Below are 23,558 nucleotides of genomic sequence, written 5' to 3' on the forward strand. Positions count from 1 at the left end.
GATGGTTGTGAACATAGGAACAGGGACTAAAATGGGAATGCTGCATGGGGTGGTATATGGACACAGAGGGGTAATGCTAGACATGGGAGGGTATAAGGACACGGAGAGAAGATTGCTAGATGGCTAAGATGCAGAAGGAAGATGCTGGACAGGGGAGATTATAGAGAAGCAATACTGTACACAGGGGGAGGGGGGTCATAGAATGGAGAAATGATGAAGGCAGGGAGATGGGCACAGGGGAAATACTAGATAGGAGACAGAGAAGGGAGTCGATGAACATGGGGAACAATACATACACAGAAAGAGAAGATAGATGGTGAGCATGAGGAAAGAAGAAATGTCAAATTGTCAGGAGACCCTGGCAAGTGAGTTCAGAGAAGACAGAAGAAAACCGAGACCAGTGCCTGAGACCAACATGATTTGAAGAATAAAATGACAGCTCTGACAGCTCCCAGTACCATTTACCAGTCTCTCTGCCAGTCGCCTCTGGTCCCACCAGTCCCCCCTCAGCCTTTGTAACTTGAACTCTTCCAGCTGTCTATGGGGCCACCGCCACAACCTTGGCTCCCCGGCCTTTTGGGTCCCCATCAATCCTGGATGCTCTCCACTGGTCCTTCCACTGGTTGTCAAGCATGGAGTACTTTCCTGGTCACCCCAAGCTCTACTGGGCCCTCTAGCTAATTTATGCCTTGGCTGGTCACCACTAGTATTCCCCACTGGTCTCTCCAGCAGCCACAATCAGCCAGGACTTCACCGATACTCTGGTTCATAAACCCTCTGGTCACCGGTCATTCCCTGAGGACTGGTCACTCACACACTCTCTCTCCGAGGACTCTCCTAGTTCCTCAGATGCTCTCTCACTGGGCCCTCTGCTGGTCATCGAGCTTGAGCGCTCTCCAGTCACTCCAAGCTCTACCAGGTAGGCTGTACAGGACAGGGTCGCTCTCTCTTTCTGCCTCTCTGTCTGGTGCACTGTGCCCCCTGTCAGCACCAGTCAGCAATGGACAGCTCTTCTACTGTACCGGGCGCCCTGTCAACACCAGTCAATACTGGTATTGAGGGCTTACCGGAGTTAGGTCAAAGCCAGCATTCTTCCTTCCGAGGCTCCCAAAGGAGCTCCTATCTTTTTCAGCACCTTACTTCACTCAGGGTGAATGGGTAGCTCTCAGCATCCTTTACAAGATCATTATGTAAATGAGCTCATCCTTCTACTGCTCAGGTTCCTTCTGCTGGCTTGTGACAGGAACTTCACCCTGTCACATATGGATTCCTATGTATATGTAACAGAAGCTACCACTAAATATGAATATAGCACAGTTACTTACCGTAACAGGTGTTATCCAGGGACAGCAGGCAGCTATTCTCACGTATGGGTGACGTCATCTGACAGAGCCCCGAAGCGGACGCCTCACAAGCAGACTTGCTTGAAGAAACTAGAAGTTTCGAGTCGCCCACACCGCGCATGCGCGAGTGCCTTCCCGCTCAGTGCACAGGGCGTGTCTCCTCAGTTCAGATAGCTAGCAGAGAAGCCAACCAGGGGAGGTGGGTGGGTTGTGAGAATAGCCGCCTGCTGTCCCTGGATAACACCTGTTACGGTAAATAACTGTGCTTTATCCCAGGACAAGCAGGCAGGTATTCTCACATATGGGTGACCTCCAAGCTAACCAGAAATGGGATGGTGGGAGTGTTGGCAACTTAGGAGAATAAATTTTGTAATACTGTTTGGGCAAACTGTCCATTCCGTCTGGAGAAAATATCCAGACAATAGTGAGAAGTGAAGGTATGAACCGAGGACCAAGTAGCAGCCTTGCAAATCTCCTCAATCGGTGTTGATCTGAGGAAAGCTACAGAAGCTGCCATTGCTCTGACTTTATGGGCTGTGACTTTACTGTGAAGTGGTAATCCAGCCTGGGCATAGCAGAAAGAGATACAAGCCGCCATCTAATTGGAGATGGTGTGTTTAGAAATAGGATGTCCCAACTTATTGGGATCAAAAGAGGCAAAAAGTTGAGGAGCAATTCTGTGTGGTTTGGTGCGTTCCAAGTAGAAGGCCAAAGCACGTTTACAGTCCAGAGTATGAAGAGCTGATTCTTCAGGGTGAGAACACTGGAAGCATGATAGATTGGTTGAGATGAAATTCTGAGACCACTTTAGGTAGGAATTTAGGATGAGTACGAAGAACCACCTTGTCATGATGGAACACAGTGAATGGTGGATCAGTAACTAAAGCTTGTAGCTCACTGGCTCGTCGAGCAGAAGTGAGGGCAATGAGAAACACCACTTTCCAAGTGAGATACCTCAGATGAGCCTTATCAATTGGTTCAAATGGAGGCTTCATGAGTTGAGAAAGGCCAACATTGAGGTCCCAAACCACAGGAGGCGGTTTGAGAGGAGGTTTAACATTGAAAAGTCCTTTCATGAATCTGGAAACCACCGCATGAGCAGAGAGGGGTTTCCCTTCAATAGGCTGATGAAAAGCTGCAATTGCACTGAGATGGACTCATATGGATGTAGACTTGAGTCCAGAGTTGGATAGGTGCAAAAAATAACAGATGATAAGGAGGAATGTTGAGGCTCCTTATGATGAGAAAAACACCATGTAGAAAATCTAGTCTATTTTTGGTGATAGCATTGTCTAGTTGTAAGCTTTCTAAAACATCTCTTACAGATTGAGAAAACTGAAGAGGGGTTATGTTGAAAGATACCAGGCTGTCAGGTGTAGAGACTGCAAGTTGGGATGAAGCAGAGATCCTTGACTCTGTGTAAGCAGAGAAGGTATGGCTCCCTGGTGCTGAGTTGAAGTAGAAGGGAGTACCATGGTTGTCTCGGCCACTGAGGAGCAATTAGAATCATGGTGGCATGATCGTTCTTCAATTTGACCAGAGTCTTGAGAATGAGAGGGAATGGAGGAAATGCGTAGAGGAACAGATTCGTCCATTGCAGAAGAAAAGCATCTGCCTCGAGGCGGTGAGGAGAGAATATCCTGGAGCAGAACTGAGGCAGTTTGAAGTTGTGGGGAGCTGCAAAGAGGTCTATCTGAGGTGTTCCCCACTGTGAGAAAATGTGATGAAGAGACGAGGAATGGAGAGTCCATTCGTGAGATTGCAGGAGACGACTCAAATTGTCCGCCAAGCAATTCTGAATGTAGAAAGCTTTGAGGAAGGTATTGTGACAGATAGCCCAGTCCCAAACCTCCAGAGCTTCTTGACAGAGGGAGGCAGATCACATCCCTCCCTGTTTGTTGACATAATACATGGCGACTTGGTTGTCTGTGCGGACGAGGACTACTGTGTCGTGAAGGAGATGTTGAAAAGCATGGAGAGCTTTGAGAATCGCTCTGAGTTCCAACTGATTGATATGACACTGAAGATCCGTACTGGTCCAGAGGTCTTGAGTACAGAGACCAACGAGATGAGCGCCCCAAGTGTAGGTCGACGAGTCTGTCGTGAGGACCTTCTGATGAGGGGGCGGTTGAAAAAGCAAGCCTCTGGAAAGATTGGAAGAGATCATCCACCAACGAAGAGACTTCTTGAAAGAAGGAGTGACTGTGGTGTGTTGGGAAAGAGGATCGCAAGCCTGCATCCATTGAGATGCCAGGGTCCACTGAGGAATTCTGAGGTGAAGTCTGGCAAAAGGAGTCACATGTACTGTGGAGGCCATGTGACCCAGAAGCACCATCATGTGTCTCGCTGAGATGGAAGAGCAGGAAGACAAAGTGTGACAGAGTTGAAGAAGAGCTTCCAGGCGTTGTTGTAGAAGGAATGCTCTGAGGTGGCCAGCGTCCACAACAGCTCCAATGAATTGTAGAGTCTGTGAGGGCTGAAGTTGAGATTTGGGAAAGTTGATTTCGAATCCCAAACTTTGTAGGAACCAGGTAGTCTGTTGGGTCGCTACAATAACCCCTTGAGATGTGGAATCTTTGATGAGCCAATCGTCGAGGTAGGGAAATACCTGAAGACCATGATTGTGTAGAGCTGCTGCTACCACTACCAGGCACTTAGTGAACACTCTGGGAGATGAGGCCAGGCCGAAGGGTAGAACTCTGTATTGGTAGTGCAGATTCCCCACCCGAAATCTGAGGTAATGACAGGAGGCCGGATGGATGGGAATATGAGTGTAGGCCTCCTTGAGATCCAGAGAGCATAACCAGTCGTTCTGCTCGAGAAGGGGATAAAGGGATGCCAGGGACAACATGCAAAACTTTTCTTTGACTAGAAATTTGTTGAGAGCCCTGAGATCCAGAATGGGTCGCAGATCGCCCGTCTTCTTCGGAACAAGGAAGTAATAAACTAAACTAAACTAAACCTTGGGTTTATATACCGCACCATCTCCACGAATGCGGAGCTCGGCACGGTTTACAGGAAGAAAGATGAGAGAGGAACTACAGTGGAGAGATTAAAGAGTTAGGTGTAAAGGGGGAAGGTGAGAGGCCTAAGAGGGGGGAAGTGTTACAGTTTTGAGAATAGCCAGGTTTTTAGGTGTTTGTGGAAGAGTTGGAGGGAGCTTGAGGTTCGGAGAGGGGAGGTGAGGTTATTCCAGATCTCAGTGATTCTAAAGGGGAGGGATGACCCAAGTTTGCCTACATGGGAAATACCTTTTATGGAAGGGAAGGACAGTTTAAAAATTTGGGAGGATCTGGAGGAAGTAGGGGTTGGGGAGTTCCAGGATAGAGGGATAACGGCAGGAAGGATGCCATGTAGGATCTTGTAGGCCAGACACGCACATTTGAAGTGGATCCTGGGGATTACTGGGAGCCAATGGAGCTTAGACAGGAGTGGTGAGACGTGATCAAATTTGTTCTGCTGTTCCAAGGGAACTGGTTCGATGGCATGGAGACAAAGCAGAGCTTGAGCTTCCTGAAGAAGGGCGGTCTGGGATGGATTGGAAGGATACTCTCTTGGAGGAAGCTCCGGTGGAACCTGAGTGAAATGAAGAGAGTATCCTTCTCTGATGATGGTCAGGACCCAGAGGTCTGATGTAATTAAAGTCCATCTGTTGTAAAAATGATGGAGACGACCTCCTATAGGGGGAAAGGGAGACAGAGACAGAAAGGTGGAGGTTATACTCTGTTTTAAACAGTCAAAAAGGCTTAGAAGCCTTAGGTGCAGCAGAAGGTTAGGATCTCTGTTGCTTCTGAGGTTGCTGTTTTTTCAGAGGAGGGCAAGTATAAGGAGCTGGCTTCGGAGCAAAACGCCTTTGATAGATAACAGTCGGGCGTGCAGGCTTGGCTGGAGTCGGCTTCAGTTTAGGTCTGACAATTGAAGCAAATGACTTTTCATGGTCAAATAATTTTTTAGTGGCTGCCTCGATGGACTCGTCAAAGAGGTCATTGCCTTGACAAGGGATGTTAGCCAGGCGGTCTTGAAGATTAGGGTCCATGTCAATGGTACAAAGCCAGGCAAGACGTCGCATAGCCACAGAGCAAGCAACTGCTCGGGCAGATAACTCAAAGGCATCGTAAGATGACTGCTAGAGATGGAGACGCAACTGAGAAAAAGAAGCAATGATTTCTTGAAATTCAAAATGCATTTGATTATCCATGTAAGTCATACATTTCGGCAGTAGAGAAAGAAGAAATTTAAAATAAGTAATGAAATAAAAATTATAATTGAGGACTTTAGAGGACATCATAGCATTTTGGTAGATGCGACGTCCAAATTTGTCCATAGTTTTCCCCTCCCTGCCAGGGGGGACTGTAGCATAGACCTTGAAAGGATGGGATCTTTTCAAGGAAGATTCAACTAGAAGGGATTGATGAAATAACTGTGAGTTGTCAAATCCCTTATGATGCACCGTTTTATATCTTGAGTCCAATTTTCCAGGTACTGCTGGTATAGAAAATGGAGTCTCCAGGCATCGAGTAAAAGTCTGGTCCAAAAGCTTGTGAAGTGGAAGTTTGAGACTTTCTGCCGGAGGCTGAGGGAGACGCATGGCTTCAAGATATTCCTTAGAATATTTGAAGCCAGTATCCAAGTTAACATCCAAGTCTACAGCCATCTGTCACAAGAAAGATGAAAAAGACTCAAGGACGTCGAGGCAGCATGTGTCGAAGAAGAAGCTTCGGCATGGAAAAAAGTCCCATAGGAACCAGGTGACTTGGTCGAGGCAATCGAAGCCGGGATATCCTCGAGGTCCCGCATTGGAGATCTGGAACGAGGAGTTGGTGGTCTGGTCGAGGTCGGAGTAGAACGAGGTTTCGAGGAAGATGTCGTGAAGAATGCCTCGATGAAGGTCTCAATTTTTTTTTTTTTAACTAGATTAAAACAAATAATATAAAATAAAACAGCGATTCATGAAGAAAGAACACCAACCGCGGTTGAGAGAAGGCAAAAGTGAACTAAGTTGAATGCAGAGAGTCAAAGACGGACTTCTCGGCTCCGCAGAAAACTAAGAACTGAGGAGACGCGCCCTGTGCACTGGGCGGGAAGGCACTCGCGCATGCGCGGTGCGGGCGACTCGAAACTTCTAGTTTCTTCAAGCAAGTCTGCTTGTGAGGCATCCGCATCGGGACTCCGTCGGATGACGTCACCCATAGGTGAGAATACCTCCCCTCTTGTCCTGGGATAAAAAACGTTACACAGATATCTTATCCATTAAGGACAACACTGAAAATTTGACTTTGTATGAATGGGCGGGTGTGCATGTTTGTATGGCTTTGTCAGAAAGGCTTTGTATCTCTGTATGAGTGTGTGAAATAGAAGTTTTGTATGTTTGAGAGACAGTTTCAGTTTGTGTTTGTATAGATAAATGCTATTGTCCTCTCTGTGGATGTGTTTAGGTGTGGGTGTATATATGTGTTTGAAGCAGGTTTTACGTGTATTAAAAGGATGAATACATATAATAAAGACAAAGAGGCAGTATGTGTTTGAGAAATGAAGATAGGGTGTGCACATGTTTATGTGTGCACATGCATGTGCACCAGTATGTCTTTTTTCCTTCTTTTCCCTGTGGATGCTTATATAAATTTGAATGTGGCAGTAGGCATTGCCTTGATACATTCAAAATCGTCAATGTATGCACCTATTTTCCCAGTGCTCAATCTGCCTGGGGATTCAGTTTGGACAGTCACTGCAGACAAATGGCCAATATATTAGTCATTTATCTGTAGGGATGTTTGGTAGCAATAATGGCAGACTACATAGCAGTAAACAACCAGATGGCCCTCTGCAAGAGACAACAATCCAGTACCAGAAATAAGCAGTCACTCATGCTCCATTCCCAAATGAAAGGGGTAATTAATGCCGCTAATTGAGCTACTGACATACAATTTTTACAGTTGCCCATGAGTGTGTTTGGTAATCTCTAACTTAATCATTCCTTTTTTGCAGGTTCCACAAATAGCCTGGTCCTTCAAATGTACATTCACTTATCTGATCTCTAACTGAAGGAATAAGGTTGGGTAATCACTGTATGAAATCATACAGCTGAAAAATCAGGCCTATTAATTCACTATTAAAACTTCTTCATTGTTACAGCACGGAGAATCAACCTTAACTAGTACAAAGGTTTCCTGCAGCAGAGGATGACCAACTATTTCTCTCTCACTGAATCACAGATCTAACACTTAAATGTTTTGCCAAGGACGACACATTATGGGGCGCACCTCTCTAACATATAAAGGCCAGTGAAAAAGCTACAAGTAGGGGGTGTAGAAGTAGCATATGCTGGTATATGAACTCCAGTATTTCAATGAAACATTTGGGTTTTCAAAGACAAGAAATGTGCAAGTGTCATGGCTACTCATTGTTTGGGTTAAGAGAGAAGCCTGCTGCAATCTACCCAAAGGACCAGAATAAGGCAGGGAAATTAAAGCAGTATAGAAGAAAATGAAATAAAATTATCATCCTCATACCTGATTTCCTTTCAAACGGTACATTTATCACAAATAATAAAAATCAATAAAATCATAAAATGCAAATCTTAAAACCAGTTAAAATTTGAACTCAGTAATGCTCCTGATCTCTTCTAGTTCTCAGGAAAAAATAACTTCAATACAGTATACTCTCCGTTATCTGGCACACATGGGGATTAGTAGATACCAGATAACTGTAGTTTCTGGTGCTTAAAAGTTACTGTAAAAATAGTTTTGTTTCCTTTCTCACCTCACTTTCTTTCTTTCTCTATCATCCTCCACCCCTACTTGTAGGTCCAGCATATGTTCCTCCCTTCCCACCCTTCTTTCTGGTCTGGGTCACTTTTCTTCCCTTTCTCTTCCTCACCACCTCTTGCCCCCACACTTAAGGGACCAGCATCCATCCATCTCCTCTCCTCTGCCCTTCACTCTGCTGGATGTATGAGCACTGGATGAACGGGATTCTACTGTATTTTTTCCTAAGCTTCAAGAGTCCTGTTCATGTCACAGCTCTCTTGGGAGCAAATTCCACACTTTAAGACCTACCACTGAAAATATATGTTCTATATTCTATATGTGCTATTATTCTTTCATCTCTTTACAGGGGGGAACTGGATCTTAACCACCAGCTTGGTGCAAGTCCAGAGAGGCAAAAAGGGACAGGCTCAGCCACTGAACCAGTCATATAGGTCATAAAGGCACTGATCTGCATAGCCGGAAGAAATAGTGGCTGTGCTTACTGATAGATTTGGAAGGACTAGAGGAAGTGATGGCGGTAATAGCTATACCGACAACAGCTTCAGAGATGGGACAGGAAAGTAGGGGAGTTGGAATTGGGCCTGGTATGAGGAGAGTGATGGGTCAAGTCTTACAAAAGTGAACTGATATATAAACCCTGCCCTCAAATTCAAGTTAGCTGCATCTTCATCTTCTTACTATTTAAACTCGATAGTTTAAAAATCAATAAAAAATGAATAAGCTTTGAAAAGTATATAGTAAGATGTACCCATTTTAAATGCACATATTTTTCAATGTAATTACAGTTGAGTTACAACTGAGCAGATCTTGCACATGTAACAAGGATATTTCTTTTATAGACCATGAAAATAGGCCCTTTTTGTAGGTGAATCATTACGTCAGTGTGTGTGTACCAAGAGCAATTTATTTATTTTCCAAAACCTATATCTCACTTACATAATTCTAAGTGGCTTATATAAAAACATACATAATAAAAACAGATTCATAGATAAATCAAATACAGTCATGACGTAATATAAGTGTAAGGGAGTCAGGGATTCTTCCTCAGAAATAATACTATCATATTAATGGGCAGCAGAAGGCACTGGTTCATTAAGCTGGCAGTTAGGCTATTCTCCAGGAGGTGGCGTTAACTGGCCAGAACAGGTCCTGCCTGACTCAGAGGGGTGGAACTCAGGCAGAGACCAATATATCTGTTTCAGTTTGGAATTCATTCAGGCCCAGATTCTCAAAACTTTAACGCTGTCACTAAACTGTTTTCCGGCGATTTAGCCTGTACGCTGTTTAATGGCAGATTATCATTATCTCTTTATTTTAGTGAAGTTTCTAGCAGTCTCCGACACTGACAGTCATGACGTCAAATGGGCTCTTCAACATTGAAATGAGCCCTCTGGTGGATTCTTAAAAAATACCAACGCATTTTCAAAAAGTGGCGTTGGCATTTGGCGACAAAAATAAGTGACTGGTCCAGGGGTGCCGGTTAGTGTCAGAGACTGCTAAAAAGCCCCTGTGTTATGATGCAGCGGGAGAGATGCCCATTCTCTCTACTGCATCACAATACCCTTTCCCTGCAGTGGTGGCGAACACCCCCCTGGACTTGTGACCCCCCTGCAGCAGGAAAGATGCCCATACTCTCCTGCTGCCCTAAAATCCCCGCCATTACTTGACCCCCCCCCCCCCCGCAGTGGGAGAGACGCTCACTCTCCCCCGCTGGCAGGTGACCCCCCTCACCCATACCCCTCCCCCTTACCTCAAAATAGATGACCCAGAGGGGTTTTATACAACCTGAGCCAATCAGAGCCTCAAGCAACTCCCCGGATGCACTGGGAAGAAGCCTAAGGCTCTGATTGACCAGGATGTCTAAGGCCCCTCCTATGGGGTGTCTGGGCCAATCAGAGCCTTAGGCCCCTTTTCAGTGCATCCAGGCAGGAGCCTGAGGCTCTGATTGGTTTAAGTTGTTTAAGGCCCCCCCCCCCTCCACCCCGGCATTGGTGCTCTCCTGGGCCCCACCCAGCATCGGCGCAACTGTAAGGGAGTTAGCTCCTCGATCCCCGCTGTCACAATTTCCTCTCCAGGGTGTCCAACTTGTGGCCCTATGAGGTATTTCGTGTGGTCCCGCTCAAAGGCGATGCGATATTTTATTTTGCCACCCCTGGGTGCTTACAGTCTTGCTAGCTTCCTCCTCCGTCTTACTGCAGTGTTCACTCAAAGCCGCGGACAGCGGCTCATACATGCCTCCTGTGGCTGATCCAGAAGTGTTACCTCAGAGAGAAGGATTCCAGATCAGCCGCGGGAGGCACGTAGATTGGGTGTGGGGATAGAGCTTATGGGGCCAGAAACAGAGGACAGAGAGAGATGGTGGGCAATGGTCTGAAGGGAGAGAAGTTGGACCTGGGTGGTGTGGAGGAACAGGGAAAGAGATACTTGAACGGAGAACTGTTGGGAAGAGAAAGGGAGAAATGGTGGCCCTAGGGAAGGGAGGCAGGCAGGCAGGGGGAGAAATGGGATGGGGAGGAAGTTGGGAAGAGAAAGGGAGAGAAGTTGGATCTGGGGATGGATGGGAGGGAGGGAGAAATGTTAGGCATGTGGATGGAAGGCAGAGAGATGCCGCATCTCTTTTTTTCCCCCCTCCATTTCATTGTTCAGCATCAAGGGGGGAGGAAAGAAGAAAAATAGAAAACAGAGGGAGCAAAATGTTGAACCATGGGGATAGAGGAGCAGAGATGGACTCATGAGAGAGCAGGAGGGAAGAGAGCTGGGATAAGAAGATGCTAGGAGATGGAAAGAAAGGGACAGGGAGTTATAGCCTGACCAGAGGAGAGAGGGGGCGGGGATTCTGAAAGTGGTGAGCCAAGTAGATGAGGTCAAAATGGAGATGACAAGGTGAGTGAGAGAGTAGTGAGTACAATGGTAGAAATGTGGTAATGGGGAGTAGATAGCAGGAAATAGAAGGCTGAGAAAGGAGTGAGATGGGAAATGGGAGAGCTAGGGACTGAGAGAAGATGGAGAATTGAGAGGTAGCTGAACATTTAAAAAGAAAAGGGTGAGGAAGAAGGCAAGATTTAAGTGGACAGAGGCAAAAAAGAAAAAAAAAAAGTTAAGAAAGATGAAAGGGAAAAATCAATACGTTGGAGACAGGCATAAGAGGGAAATGGAACGACAGAAGAGGAGAAAAAAATGGACAGCAGACACTGGAAAGAGAATTAGTTGAAGATAGACAAAAAGCAGAAAGAGAAACTGGGACCAAGATGATAGAAAAACAAAACATCCAGACAACAAAGTAGAAAAAATTTGTTTTATTTTGAATTTATTAATTGGAATATGTTAGCTTTGGGATAGGTGCATCACAATTATTTTTGTATTCAGTGGCGTAGTCATATACAGCTGATTTGTGGGAGGGACTAGAGCCCAAAATTAGTGGATTGGCACCAAAGTTTCTCCCTGCCTGAGTGCAATTTATAAATACTTGAACTAGTGGGGATTCCCAAACCCTGACAAATGAAGACATCTTCCTCCAGTCTGGCAACTCAAAATCTCCAAGCTTTGCAGCTAATAGCAATATCCTTAAGCTGCCCAAGGTCGCAGGGTTTGAACCCACAACCTCAGGGTGCTGAGGCTGTAGCTCTAAACACTGGACAACACTCTCCTAGACCAAAGGGCTCATAATAAAAAAATAAAGATGTCTAAAACCATCATGTCGGCACTTGGACGTTCTAATCGCTGGGACGTCTAAGTGCCGATTTTCGAAGCCAACTTTCTGGATGTCTAGTGAGGTGTTTTGCCTGTTGCGAGTATAAAAGACTAGGGGGCATGTTGGGAGGTGTGTTATGGGCGGGTTAAACTTGGACATCTTGAGGCAGTTATCCAACCTTTTCCAGGTTATCCTAGACGGAACTTAGACTTTTTGGGCTAGACCTGTTTCAGAAGCATCTAAGTGCCACAAAGTTACCCAAACTTACTAGATGACCACTGGAGGGATTAAGTAATAACTCCCCCACACTCCCCCAGTGGTCATTAACCCCCTCCCATCTCACAATGATCTAAATGAAACATGATATGCAGGCAAATTGATAGGCTTAAGAGCGATAAATTCCCGAGACCGGATGGCATCCATCCGAGGGTCATCAAGGAACTGAAAGGGACCATAGCTTGAACTGCTTCAACTAACAGCCAATCTGTCGATCGAATCAGGAAAGATTCCGGAGGTTTGAGAGGAGACCCGGAAAATTATAGATCAGTGAGTCTGACCTCGGTACCGGGAAAGATGGCAGAGGCCCTGATAACAGACCGCATCATTGATCACCTTGACAGACACGGTCTGATGAGGACCAGCCAGCACGGTTTCAGCAAAGGCAGATCTTGTTTGATGAACTTGCTGCACTTCTTCGAGGGAGTAAACAGTCAGATAGACAAGGGCGACCCAGTTGACATTGTATATCTGAACTTTCAGAAGGCGTTTGTCAAGGTTCCACATGAACGACTACTTCGGAAAATTGCAAGCCATGGAATCGAAGGTGAAATACTCACGTGGATTAAAAACTGGCTGGAGCATAGGAAACAGAATGGGGATAAATGTACAATACTCGGACTGGTAGAGCATCACCAGTGGGGTGCTACAAGGCTCCGTACTTGGACCCGTGCTCTTCAACATCTTTATAAACAAGCTGGACACAGGTATGAGCGAGGTGATTAAATTTGCAGACGATATGAAGTTATTCTGAGTAGTGAAGATGCAGGGGGATTGCAAAGATCTGCAACGTGACAGAATCAGGCTTGAAGAATGGGAATCGACATGGCAGATGAGGTTCAACGTGGATAAGTGTAAAGTAATGCATGTCGGTATCAAAAATCTCATGCACGAATACAGGATGTCCGGGGTGATACTTGGAGAGACATCCCAGGAAATGGACTTGGGAGTTCTGATTGACAAGTCGAATAAGCCGTTCATAGCAATGTGTGGCGACGACGAAAAGGTCGAACAGAATGCTAGGAATGATAAAGAAGAGGATCACAAACAGATCAGAGGCTATCATGCTGCTGTACGGGGCCATGGTGCGCCCTCACCTGGAGTACTGCGTACAGCATTGTGGTTCACTAGACCACCCCGTCGTCGCCTTCATGTACGTGGTCACCGTACATGAAGGAGGATACGGTATTACTCGAAAGAGTCCAGAGAAGAGCGACTAAGATGGTTAAGGGGTTGGAGGAACTGCCGTACAGCAAAAGATTAGAGAAACTGGGCCTCTTCTTCCTCGAACAAAGGAGATTGAGAAGGGACATGATCAAAACATTCAAGGTACTGAAGGGGATACACTTAGTAGATAAGGACAGGTTGTTCACCCTCTCCAAGATAGGGAGAACGAGAGGGCACTCTCTAAATTTGAAAGGGGATAGATTCTGTACAAACGTAAGGAAGTTCTTCTTCACCCAGAGAGTGGTAGAAAACTGGAACCCTCTTCTGGAGTCTGTCATAAGGGAAAACACCCTCCAGGGATTCAAGACAAAGTTAGACAAGTTCCTGCTGAACAAGAACGTGCGCTGGTAGGGCTAGTCTCAGTTAGGGCACTGGTCTTTGACCTGAGGGCCGCCGTCCGTGAGCGGACTGCTGGGCATGATGGACCACTGGTCTGACCCAGCAGCGGCAATTCTTATGTTCTTATGTCTCTAGAACAGCAGCACTTGGTAAGTGAAAGCCTAGTAAAAAATCAAACAGGTGTCTTAAATAGACTGGTGGGTGGTCTAGTGAACCACAGATAGAAGAAGCCAGGCTCATAAGCCACTCTAATCACTACATTTATAGTGGAAAGTGTGAGGCCACCAAAACCCTACTCTACAGCCATATAGGTGCCACCTACGGTCATAAGGGCTATTGGGATAGTAGACAGTTGGGTATAGTAGGCTTTGAGGGAGTTTTGGAGGGCTCACCATAAATTATAAGGGGGTTATGGTGAAATGTGTATCTAGCACCCTTTAGGTGAAGTTCACAGCAGTGCCCTCTAAGGTGTCCCACTGCTCTGTTGGGATGTCTATGTGGCCAGTCCATTACAATGCTGGCCCCTCCCATGTCCAAATGATCTGGGTATGGAAGTTTTAGATTTAGACATTTCTGTGGTCAAAAATGGGGTATAAAGTTAGGCGTCCTAAGGTTGTACGTCCTGTCAGCCAAGACATCCAAGTAGGTGATTTTCAAAATATACTTTTGGACATCTAACGGTTCGCCATGGACATTTCTGAGCCTCCAAATTTGGACATCTCTTGGGAAAATGCCAAGATGTCCTTTTTGAAAATGGTCCTCCAAACATCTACATAAAGAGAATCAGCCAACTGCTAAGACCTGCATGAAAGCAAAAAACGATTCGAAACTGTATCATTAACTTTCACCTGCATAATTATCATTTAGGTATAATCTAAACCATTCCTATGCCACTCCTCCAACCCCTAAAGCAGTATTAATGGTATTAAAGGCAGATTAAACAACAAGCAATATGAGATAGTAAATTATTCTATCGTCCGTCCCTCTCCGAATCTCATCTACCATGGAAACAAGCAATGTTTCCACACTGTATCCCTCTCGAAAACCAAATTGAATAGAATTAATGCCCTGCGACTATACTACAAATTCTGAAAACTGTTTTAAAATAATTTTCTCAATTACCTTCCCTACCACAGGTAGAGTAGCAATAGACCTGTAACTAGATTTCTGAGTAGGGTCTAATGTATTAGTTTATAGTTTATTTAGTTATAGTCCTCCTTTAACAAGGTGGATTACAATGCTATATTCACAATATTAGTATTCACAGTATTAGTATTAGCTTTCACACCTCCCCAACCCTGAAATGTCCTATCTAAATTAGATTGTATGCTCTTCTGAGCAGGGACTGTATTGTATGTTAAAATGTATAGCGCAGCATACACCTTTCAGCTCTATAGAAATAATAAATAGTAGTAGTAGTGGTAGTGGCTTCACAGTAGCATTAACAAGAAGTATTAACAAGGAGGAAAAAAAAATAGTTAATTCGAATATAAATCGAGGGGGGTTAATATTCAAGTGCCCTGCCCGGCTGTGCATCCAGCCCTCTCCCTCCCTGGCTCTGCAATCAGCCCCTCTCCTTCCCAGCCCAGCTCTGCACCCTGTCCACCCTCCCTCCATGCTCTGTACTCTGTACCCCCTCCCTTCCTCTTGATGCCTTGCAGGTTTCCACGGGCCTGTCGTAGTTCCTGGTGGGCCAGCAGTGGGCTGGGACAGGAGGGATCCCTCTTGTCTCCTGTTCCGATCAACTATGCCTTCCCTTACCTTTCTCCCACCTCCTCCACATACATTTTACAATCCCTAGTGGTCCATCCGGTTCACTGCTGGACCACTGGGGATTATAATAGCTACATGGAGGAGGCAGGAGGGAGGTAAAGAAAGGCCCCACAGGGTTTTTAAAGTTACATAGGGGAGGCAGAAGGCTGGTTAAAAGATTTTTGAGTTGGCTGGGACAGGAGGTAGGAGGGATCCCTCCTGTCCTGGCCCACCACTGGCCTACCAGGTCTTACGGCAAGCCTGGCGGAGGCCTGCAACAGGTCTGGGAGGAAGGCGGGTGAACGCTGACCCGAATTTAAGCCAAAACATCATTTTGGGGCCATTTTTTGAGCCTAAAAATCTCAGCTTAAATTCAAGTATATACGTTATTAGCAACCTCCTTAATCCTAGTTCTAGTAACATAGGTATGAAAGCATATTATTCATATTGAAAAGTCTAAAAGTAAAAAAAAGAAAAACAAAATGATGACAGCATTAATGGGAATATAAGAATCTTGCTAAAATTGAAATTTTTAGTTTCACAGAAGCCAGGGTTGAAGCTTTCGTAAATAGTTCTACTCCTTACACATTTCAAGCTTGTGCTTTTTTATGTTTTTGAAAGCAGATATGAAACTTGTACACAGACCTTCAGCGAATGTGGAGTGAAGGAGTAGCCTAATTGTTTGTACACTGGCCTGAGAACCAGGGGAACTGAATTCAATGCCTACTGCAGCTCCTTGTGACTCTGGGAAGTCACTTAACCCTTGTGACTCTGGGAAGTCACATTGCCCTAGGTTACAAAATAAATATCTGTACACAATATTTAAACTGCTTTGATTGTAACCACAGAAAAGAGGTATATCAAGTCCTATCGCCTTTAACCGTACAGATAATTATGATTACTTAGTTGTTATTTGCAAACTAGTCTTAAAACATCTCAGACTCAAGAAGGCCTGTTTTGAGATAGTTTAAATCAGTGGTCTCAAACTCAAACCCTTTGCAGGGCCACATTTTGGATTTGTAGGTACTTGGAGAGCTTCAGAAAAAATAGTTAATGTCTTATTAAAGAAATGACAATTTTGCATAAGGTAAAACTCTCTATAGTTTATAAATCTTTCCTTTTGGCTAAGTCTTAATAATAATATTGTAATTTATAGTTAAAGAGACATATGATCAAGAAACTGTTTTATTTTACTTTTGTGATTATGATAAACATACCGAGGGCCTCAAAATAGTACCTGGCGAGCCGCGAGTTTGAGACCACTGGTTTAAATGTAACTGCTATATTGGAAACATTTCAAGAGAAAGTATCCTATAGGGAAGTGTATCACAAACTGTGTGCCGCCTGAGATTCTAGGAGTGCTGCGATACGTCGGGGAGGACAGACACTGGCTGACTGCCTATAGGACGTGCCTCTCACAGCAAGAAGCACATCCTATAGGCAGTCAGCTGGTGCCAGAGCCTCTCCTACTCCCTAGTGCCTCTTTGTGCCTCTTTCCTTCCAGCACCTCCCACTGGTGGTTCAGGACCCTGTCTGGAGAGCCTTGCGCGGATGACGTGATGATGTCATGCATGCATGTGACATCATCGCGTTAATGTCCGTGCACTTATGGATGCCTTCGAGCCGTGGCTGCCAGTTTAATGGGCTTTGCTGTGGCTTCGCAAAGTTTGCGCGATACTGCTATAGGGTGACAGTTTCCTTTATATTTTTGCAAGATAAGGAGGCTTTATTGGAACTTTATTTTAGATCTGGTCATACAAATTTCTAGGGTGACAAAGTACAAATATTTCCTGATGTATCTCGATAGATGCAAGAAATGAGGAAAAATATTCTCCCTATGAAAAAAGAAATCTTATCTCCTGGGGCATTAACCTGTCATAGATATTTAGATAGGAGGTTTAAAATAGCTGCTGTACTACTCAAAATTTTTGTTTCCTTTCTATATGTTCTTGTAACAGCTTCCCCTATTTATTGTCAGCTTGCCTCCTTATTATTAATGGACTAATAACCCTAGTATTATTTTTCACAATTGTTTTTTTCTTTATCTGTATACTTGGGTATATTGCTGTACAAAATTCTCTTTCCATTATATTTCAAAATCTATAAATTAACAAAAAAAAAAAAAATGATTAAGAAATGAAAGTGATACCTACTCATGATGATGAGGGTCTTGTGAAAAAGGAACCATTCTCTCACTGTTGCCTGTCCCAGGGCTGTTAATCTGAAGGGGAAAGAAAAAGAAAGACAATCAGAAGGAATTCTATTGCATTCTGAAGAACAATAATAGATAATGAGGCTAAATCTAATTCCTTGGAAAGTTACTAGGGTTGAGTGCCTAACGTTGTGCTCAAAATTTAACTAAACTTCTAAATTTAGGACCCTAAAAAGTGAGTGGCATAGGAAAGGATTTAGGGGCTCTTTTATCAAGTTGAATTAGGCACTAAAACAGCTTACCATGGGACCTGCTCAGGCGTGCTATGGTAATTGTCAAATCAGAACATCCTAATTCATTTTTTTGGAGAGTGAGGTTCCTGCAGGTTCCAGTTACTGCAGCTATATTGCTGTACACTGACAGATTAGTTTAGAAATACAACATAAGCCATCACCACCTACAAAATGGGTAGTGGTAAGTGCTCACATGGTAATTTTTTAAAAATGGTTGCACGCTAATGGCAACATAAGTGCATGTCATAAAAAAAAGGGGCAGAACAAATCCCACTTAAAAAGGGAAAATCCAAACAAAACTTGGTAGGGCAAAAGACAACCAGAATCTGGAAAGACTCAAGATAATTTTGGCCTGGACGCTTCCTACTGTTTTAGGCCCCATTTAATCAAGCCGCGTTAGGGTTTTTCATCATCAGTCACTGCGGTAAAAGCTCCAACGCTCATATAATTCCTATGAGCATCAGAGCTTTTATTGCAGCGGCCAGCGATAAAAAACCCTAATGCGGCTAGATTAAAGGGGGCATTAATTTCTAGAAGCCTCTGGCAGCACTGCCCCCCTAACCAAGCAAACCTTGTCACCTGCCTCAGTCACACAGGACTAGGCAATTAAATACAACATATTAGTGAATACAACTCCTAGGGAAAGTAGGAAGGTATTTGGTAATGTGTGTTCTGCTGTCCTCCGAGAACATTTGCAGCAAGTGAGTAGCTTCACTTTCTCCAAGGACAAGCAGGACATCAAAAGCTGTGCAGTATCTGTGCCAGGGCTCCATTAGACAACGTCACCCTATGTGGTAATTGATGTCCTGCTTTATCCTCAGACAACAACAAATGCTGGGAACACCTCCTATAGTTGCCACATTAAATTTCCACTACTGCTTATTAAGCTGCAGTAACTATAAATTTTACCGCGGTTTAGTAAAATTAATTATATACAAATATATAAAATGCTTAAAATTTAGTTTTAAACATTCACATGAGAAGTTTACATTACAAGATAAGCATATGAAAATTATAGATACTTATTCAGAAATTTAATGTTGAAGAAAATATGGGATCCTGTGTTTCTCTTTTAAAGAAGCAATAAAACATGAACAATTCAAGTGCCAGAAGATCCACTTCATAATTTTATTTTACCCAAATACTTCAGATAAAACGTATATAATGTTTTACCTAAACACAGTAAAACCTTGGACTGCAAGTAACTTGGTTTGCAAGTGTTTTGCAAGACAAACAAAACATTTGATTAAATTTTAACTTGCAATACAAGTACATACAGTATACACACATCACAACTGAACCGATGGTTCTTCTCTCTCCGACGCTGCAGGAATGTAGTGTTGTTCTAAATGAGTGAAGTCTTGCAATACGAGTACATGTGGAGGGGCATAATCGAAAGGGATGTCTAAGTCCATTTTCGTCTAAATCGCAAGTCATCCAAAGTAAAAAACAGCCTAGGACACATTTTTGAAAAATATGTCCCAAAAGTATTTTGCTTCGAAAATCGTGATAATAGTGTATGTTAAGTACAGTATTTTGTAACACTTCACAGATGCTATTATTTCTTAAAGCATACATAAAATAAAACGAAAAATACATTTTTATACTTTCTAACATAAGCAAATCTTACGATTATGCAAAATGGTGTTCATCTTTGTTCTTCCATCTAGGAACAGAAAGTCATCAATTTGGCATGCTAGATAAAAAGGAAGTTCTAAGAATTTTGAAAAAAGAAATTACCGTATATACTTGAATATAAACCGGGATTTTGGGACCAAAAAATTGGCCCAAAAATGGGGGTCCCGGTTTATATTCGAGCCAACAATACACCCCCCTTCCAAAATTATTGCATGCAGCCCCTGCCAGGCTCTGCAGCCTGCCTCCTTCCCTGCCCTAGCCTCACACCTCTACTGCCGATCCCTGATGGAGGTGCAGTGGGCAGAAGCAAACTTTTTGAATTTCTGCCCCACTGCTGCAAGTTTCTTCGGCCCCTGAGCAGCATGAGCAGGTGTTCGATTTGGTGCTGCTGCTCAGTGCTGAGCAGCTTCCTTATTGGCTCCCGCGAAGATGAAGCAGGCAGGAGCAAACTTTCCGAGTTCCTGCCCCACTGCTAACCGACTGCCATGAGTTTCTTTGGCCGCTGAGCGTCATGAGCAGGCATGCGATTTGGCAATGCTGCTTGGTCCTGAGCGGCTTCCTGGGAGCCAGTAAGGAAGCCGCTCAGCACTGAGCAGCAGCGCCAAATTGCTTGCCTGCTTATGCCGCTCAGCGGCCAAAGAAACTCATGGCAGCCGGTTAGCAGCGGGGCAGGAACTCGGAAAGTTTGCTCTTGCCTGCTGCAACTCCACCAGGGATCAGGCAGTAGAGGTATGAGGCTAGGGCAGGGAGGGTGCTGAGCCTGACAGGGGAGGGAGGGAAGGAAGGGTGCTGGATGCAGAGCCTGACAGGGAAAGGAGGGAGAGAAGGAAGGGTGCTGGGTGTCGAGTCTGACAGGGTAGGGAGGGGAGGAAGGAAGGGGGCTGGGTACAATGCCTGACAGGGAAGGGAGGGAAGGTTGCTGGGTGCAGAGCCTGGCAGGAAGGGAGCTGGGTGCATTGCCTGACAGGGGAAAGAGGAGAGGGGGTTGGGTGAAGAGCTTGGCAGGGATGGGGCTGGGTGCAGAACCTGATGGGGCAGGGTACTTGAATATTTTCCTCCTTTTTGGGGAGAAAAAGGGGGGTCTCAAATTATATTTGGGTGTACTGTATACGGTACTTGCAAAGGAGATAACAGGCTTTGGAATGGTGATATGAAGGAATTGGGGTAGAGGGTAGTCACCTGAAACAGCTGGTTAAGTATTTGCCTCTTTTATGCCACTTTCCTTCCCAGATATACCACATCCTTACATTCTGGTACATATACCTGCACCCTCCCCAAATGATTCCATTATTCAATAGCAAATCCTAGTTAGAAAATATATGAGGGCTGTTCAAAAAGTATCAGACCTTAATTTTTCTTGCGTAAACAAATAAAGCTAGGGAGGCATGAGTTGGTGCACGTATGTAGGCGACCCTAATGTGCATGCTTGAATTTTTTACTGCCTACAGAAGCTGGCAGTCGCTGGCAGACTGCCGATGAGTGAGGAAGTGTAAGTGAGCGCCGTCTGATTTTCATTTTTGACAAAATGACAGAAAAACCTGAATAATGCTACTGCATTAAATTTTGTGTAAAGCTTGGCGATTCCCAAGTGGAAACAATCCGCAAGATTCAACAGGCCTTCGGGGATGAAATAATAGGCACCACACAGATAAAGGAGTGGTACAACCACTTCAGAGATGGCCGCACATCAGTGGAGAGTGAAGCATATTCTGGTAGGCCCTCAATATTCAGAAATGAGATCATCATTGACCAAGTGAGGAAACTGGTGATGCAGGATCGTCGAATCACCAAGGGGTATTACCAAGAGGTTATGCATTGCCTTCGTAACGCTGTGAGACATAAACGGCTAGACCTGTGGGCTGCTGGCAATTGGCAGCTCCATCACAATAATGCACATGCCCATTCTTCACATTTGATATGGAGGTTTCTTGGCCAAACACAACACACCTATGATTCCTCAGGCTCCCTACTCTCCCGACATGGCTCCGTGTGACTTCTGGCTTTTTCCCAAGCTGAAAATGCCCCTGAAAGGGACCAGATTTCAGTCAAGAGAAGACATCATGCAGAATGCAACGGTCCAGTTGCGACCAATCTCAAAAGAGGCGTTCCGGCACTACTTCCGATAGTGGCAGAACCATTGGAAGACGTGTGTGGCAGCCCAAGGGGACTACTTTGAAGGAGATTAGTATAAGATTGTTGTATCTGAATACAAGTATTTTTTTATGAATAAAGTCTGATACTTTTTGAACAGACCTCAGATTAATATAAATACAAGAATTCTACCATGCCCTGTAACAAATCTATGTTGGAATTATTCTTAAAGCCATGCTTCTAAATGCTGCCACTTCTAAAATAAAAGTGATTCACTTTTATGCTGCTTTTTAAATGTTTAACTCATCTCTTCTGTTAAGACTAGAACAGAAAGGGAGACTTTTTCCAAAGGACAATAAGTTTTTATATTTATTGCACCTTAAGTGAAAACCATATGCAGGAAGCGTGGCCATCATCTGCCCTATATTTACCATATAGGGCAGATACCTATCACATAAGACTCCTAGAACGTGCATTAACTGAGAGCATGGGTTCTGTAACACATGTTATTTAACACCAGGTGGGATAGTAAATATCAAAATATATAGTATATTAAAAAAACTCTATCCCCTTCTTTTGTGGGAAAAATACAGAAAACTATAAACAGGTAGAGAAAAAGACCTCACATAAATTTGTGGAACTCAACAATACAGCAAAAGCTGAAGACAAGTAAGTTCACTTTACAGGTTCAGTTGGAGCCATTTCAAAGCTCTCCTTGCATATTTTTAAATGGAGGAAACAATATAGCAAGTTTAGATCTTTTGCTTGAAACGTGTATTATTTTCTCAGTCAAAGCATGTACAATGGCGACAGTCCCATAAATCTATAATAATTAAAACAATCATAAAATGTCTATTTTCATAAAAGTATTGAATCTATTATTGGAAAATGAAGCATATAGAGGGAAGGATAAGCTAATAAATTTACTCAGCTTTCAAAGCATGTTCAATGTGAAAAAAAGATAATTATAGTACTCTGATTAAACTTTTTTTAATAGAGAGGTTATTTTTATAACAGGACACCTTATGTGGGCAGCAAGTATATGCATAAATTATACCAATTGTAAACGAGAAGAATGTATACCAACCAATACCCCCCTTAATGTACATATGAAAATGTATAAATGTGCTACTGTTAAGATAGGATATTCTACCACAAGTTGTGCTATTTTAGCAAAAGGTCTCATTGCATAAAATGGGCATCTGTGATAAATAGCATGACTTGAGGTAAAATAACCATCTTAACAGTAGTACACATTGATAAATTCCTACCTCCCCAACATGCTATCATACCAATATTCACATATACATTTAACATGCACAAACATTTGAAAACAAACAAAAAAACAATATTTGCATAGTTTTCATAAGCATATGCTTAAGTTCTAACCTTGTCCAAACTCTGCCCCAGGAACATTTACCTTTCCCAGGTTAAAAAGTGTATTTGCCAAATAGTATTATGCATGTACATTTATAGGCATATACTCTAGGCAATTTTATAACAAGCCTTTTTAATGGTTTAATCTTAATTTTAATGAACATAAGAACATAAGAATTGCCGCTGCTGGGTCAGACCAGTGGTCCATCGTACTCATGCGGAAGCCCTTAGGTCAAAGACCAGTGCCCTGATTGAGTCTAGCCTTACCTGCATACGTTCCTAACTTTGTTTTGAATCCCCTATAACAGCCTCCAGAAGAGCGTTCCAGATTTCTACCACTCTCTGGATGAAGAAGACCTTCCTTACGTTTGTATGGAATCTATCACCTTTTAGCTTTAGAGAGTGCCCTCTCGTTCTCTCTACCTTGGATAGGGTGAACAATCTGTCTTTATCTGCTAAGTTTATTCCCTTCAGTATTTTGAATGTTTCAATCATGTCCCCTCTCATTCTCCTCTTTTCAAGGGAGAAGAAGCCCAGTTTCTCTAATCTCTCACTGTACAGCAACTCCTCCAGAACCTTAACCATTTTAGTCGCTTTTCTCTGGACCCTTTC

General features: G+C 43.8%; 1 protein-coding gene across 1 annotated transcript in view; it reads right to left on the minus strand.

Annotated features, from left to right (window-relative positions):
- GPATCH2 (G-patch domain containing 2) overlaps positions 1-23,558 on the minus strand; it is a 341,444-nt gene that overhangs the window by 125,921 nt on the left and 191,965 nt on the right. The window contains 1 exon segment of the mRNA XM_033936572.1: positions 17,549-17,616. Within this exon segment, the coding sequence (XP_033792463.1) occupies positions 17,549-17,616 (68 nt within the window).

The sequence above is a fragment of the Geotrypetes seraphini genome, chromosome 3, assembly GCF_902459505.1.
Source record: "Geotrypetes seraphini chromosome 3, aGeoSer1.1, whole genome shotgun sequence".
Classification (NCBI taxonomy): Eukaryota; Metazoa; Chordata; class Amphibia; order Gymnophiona; family Dermophiidae; genus Geotrypetes; species Geotrypetes seraphini.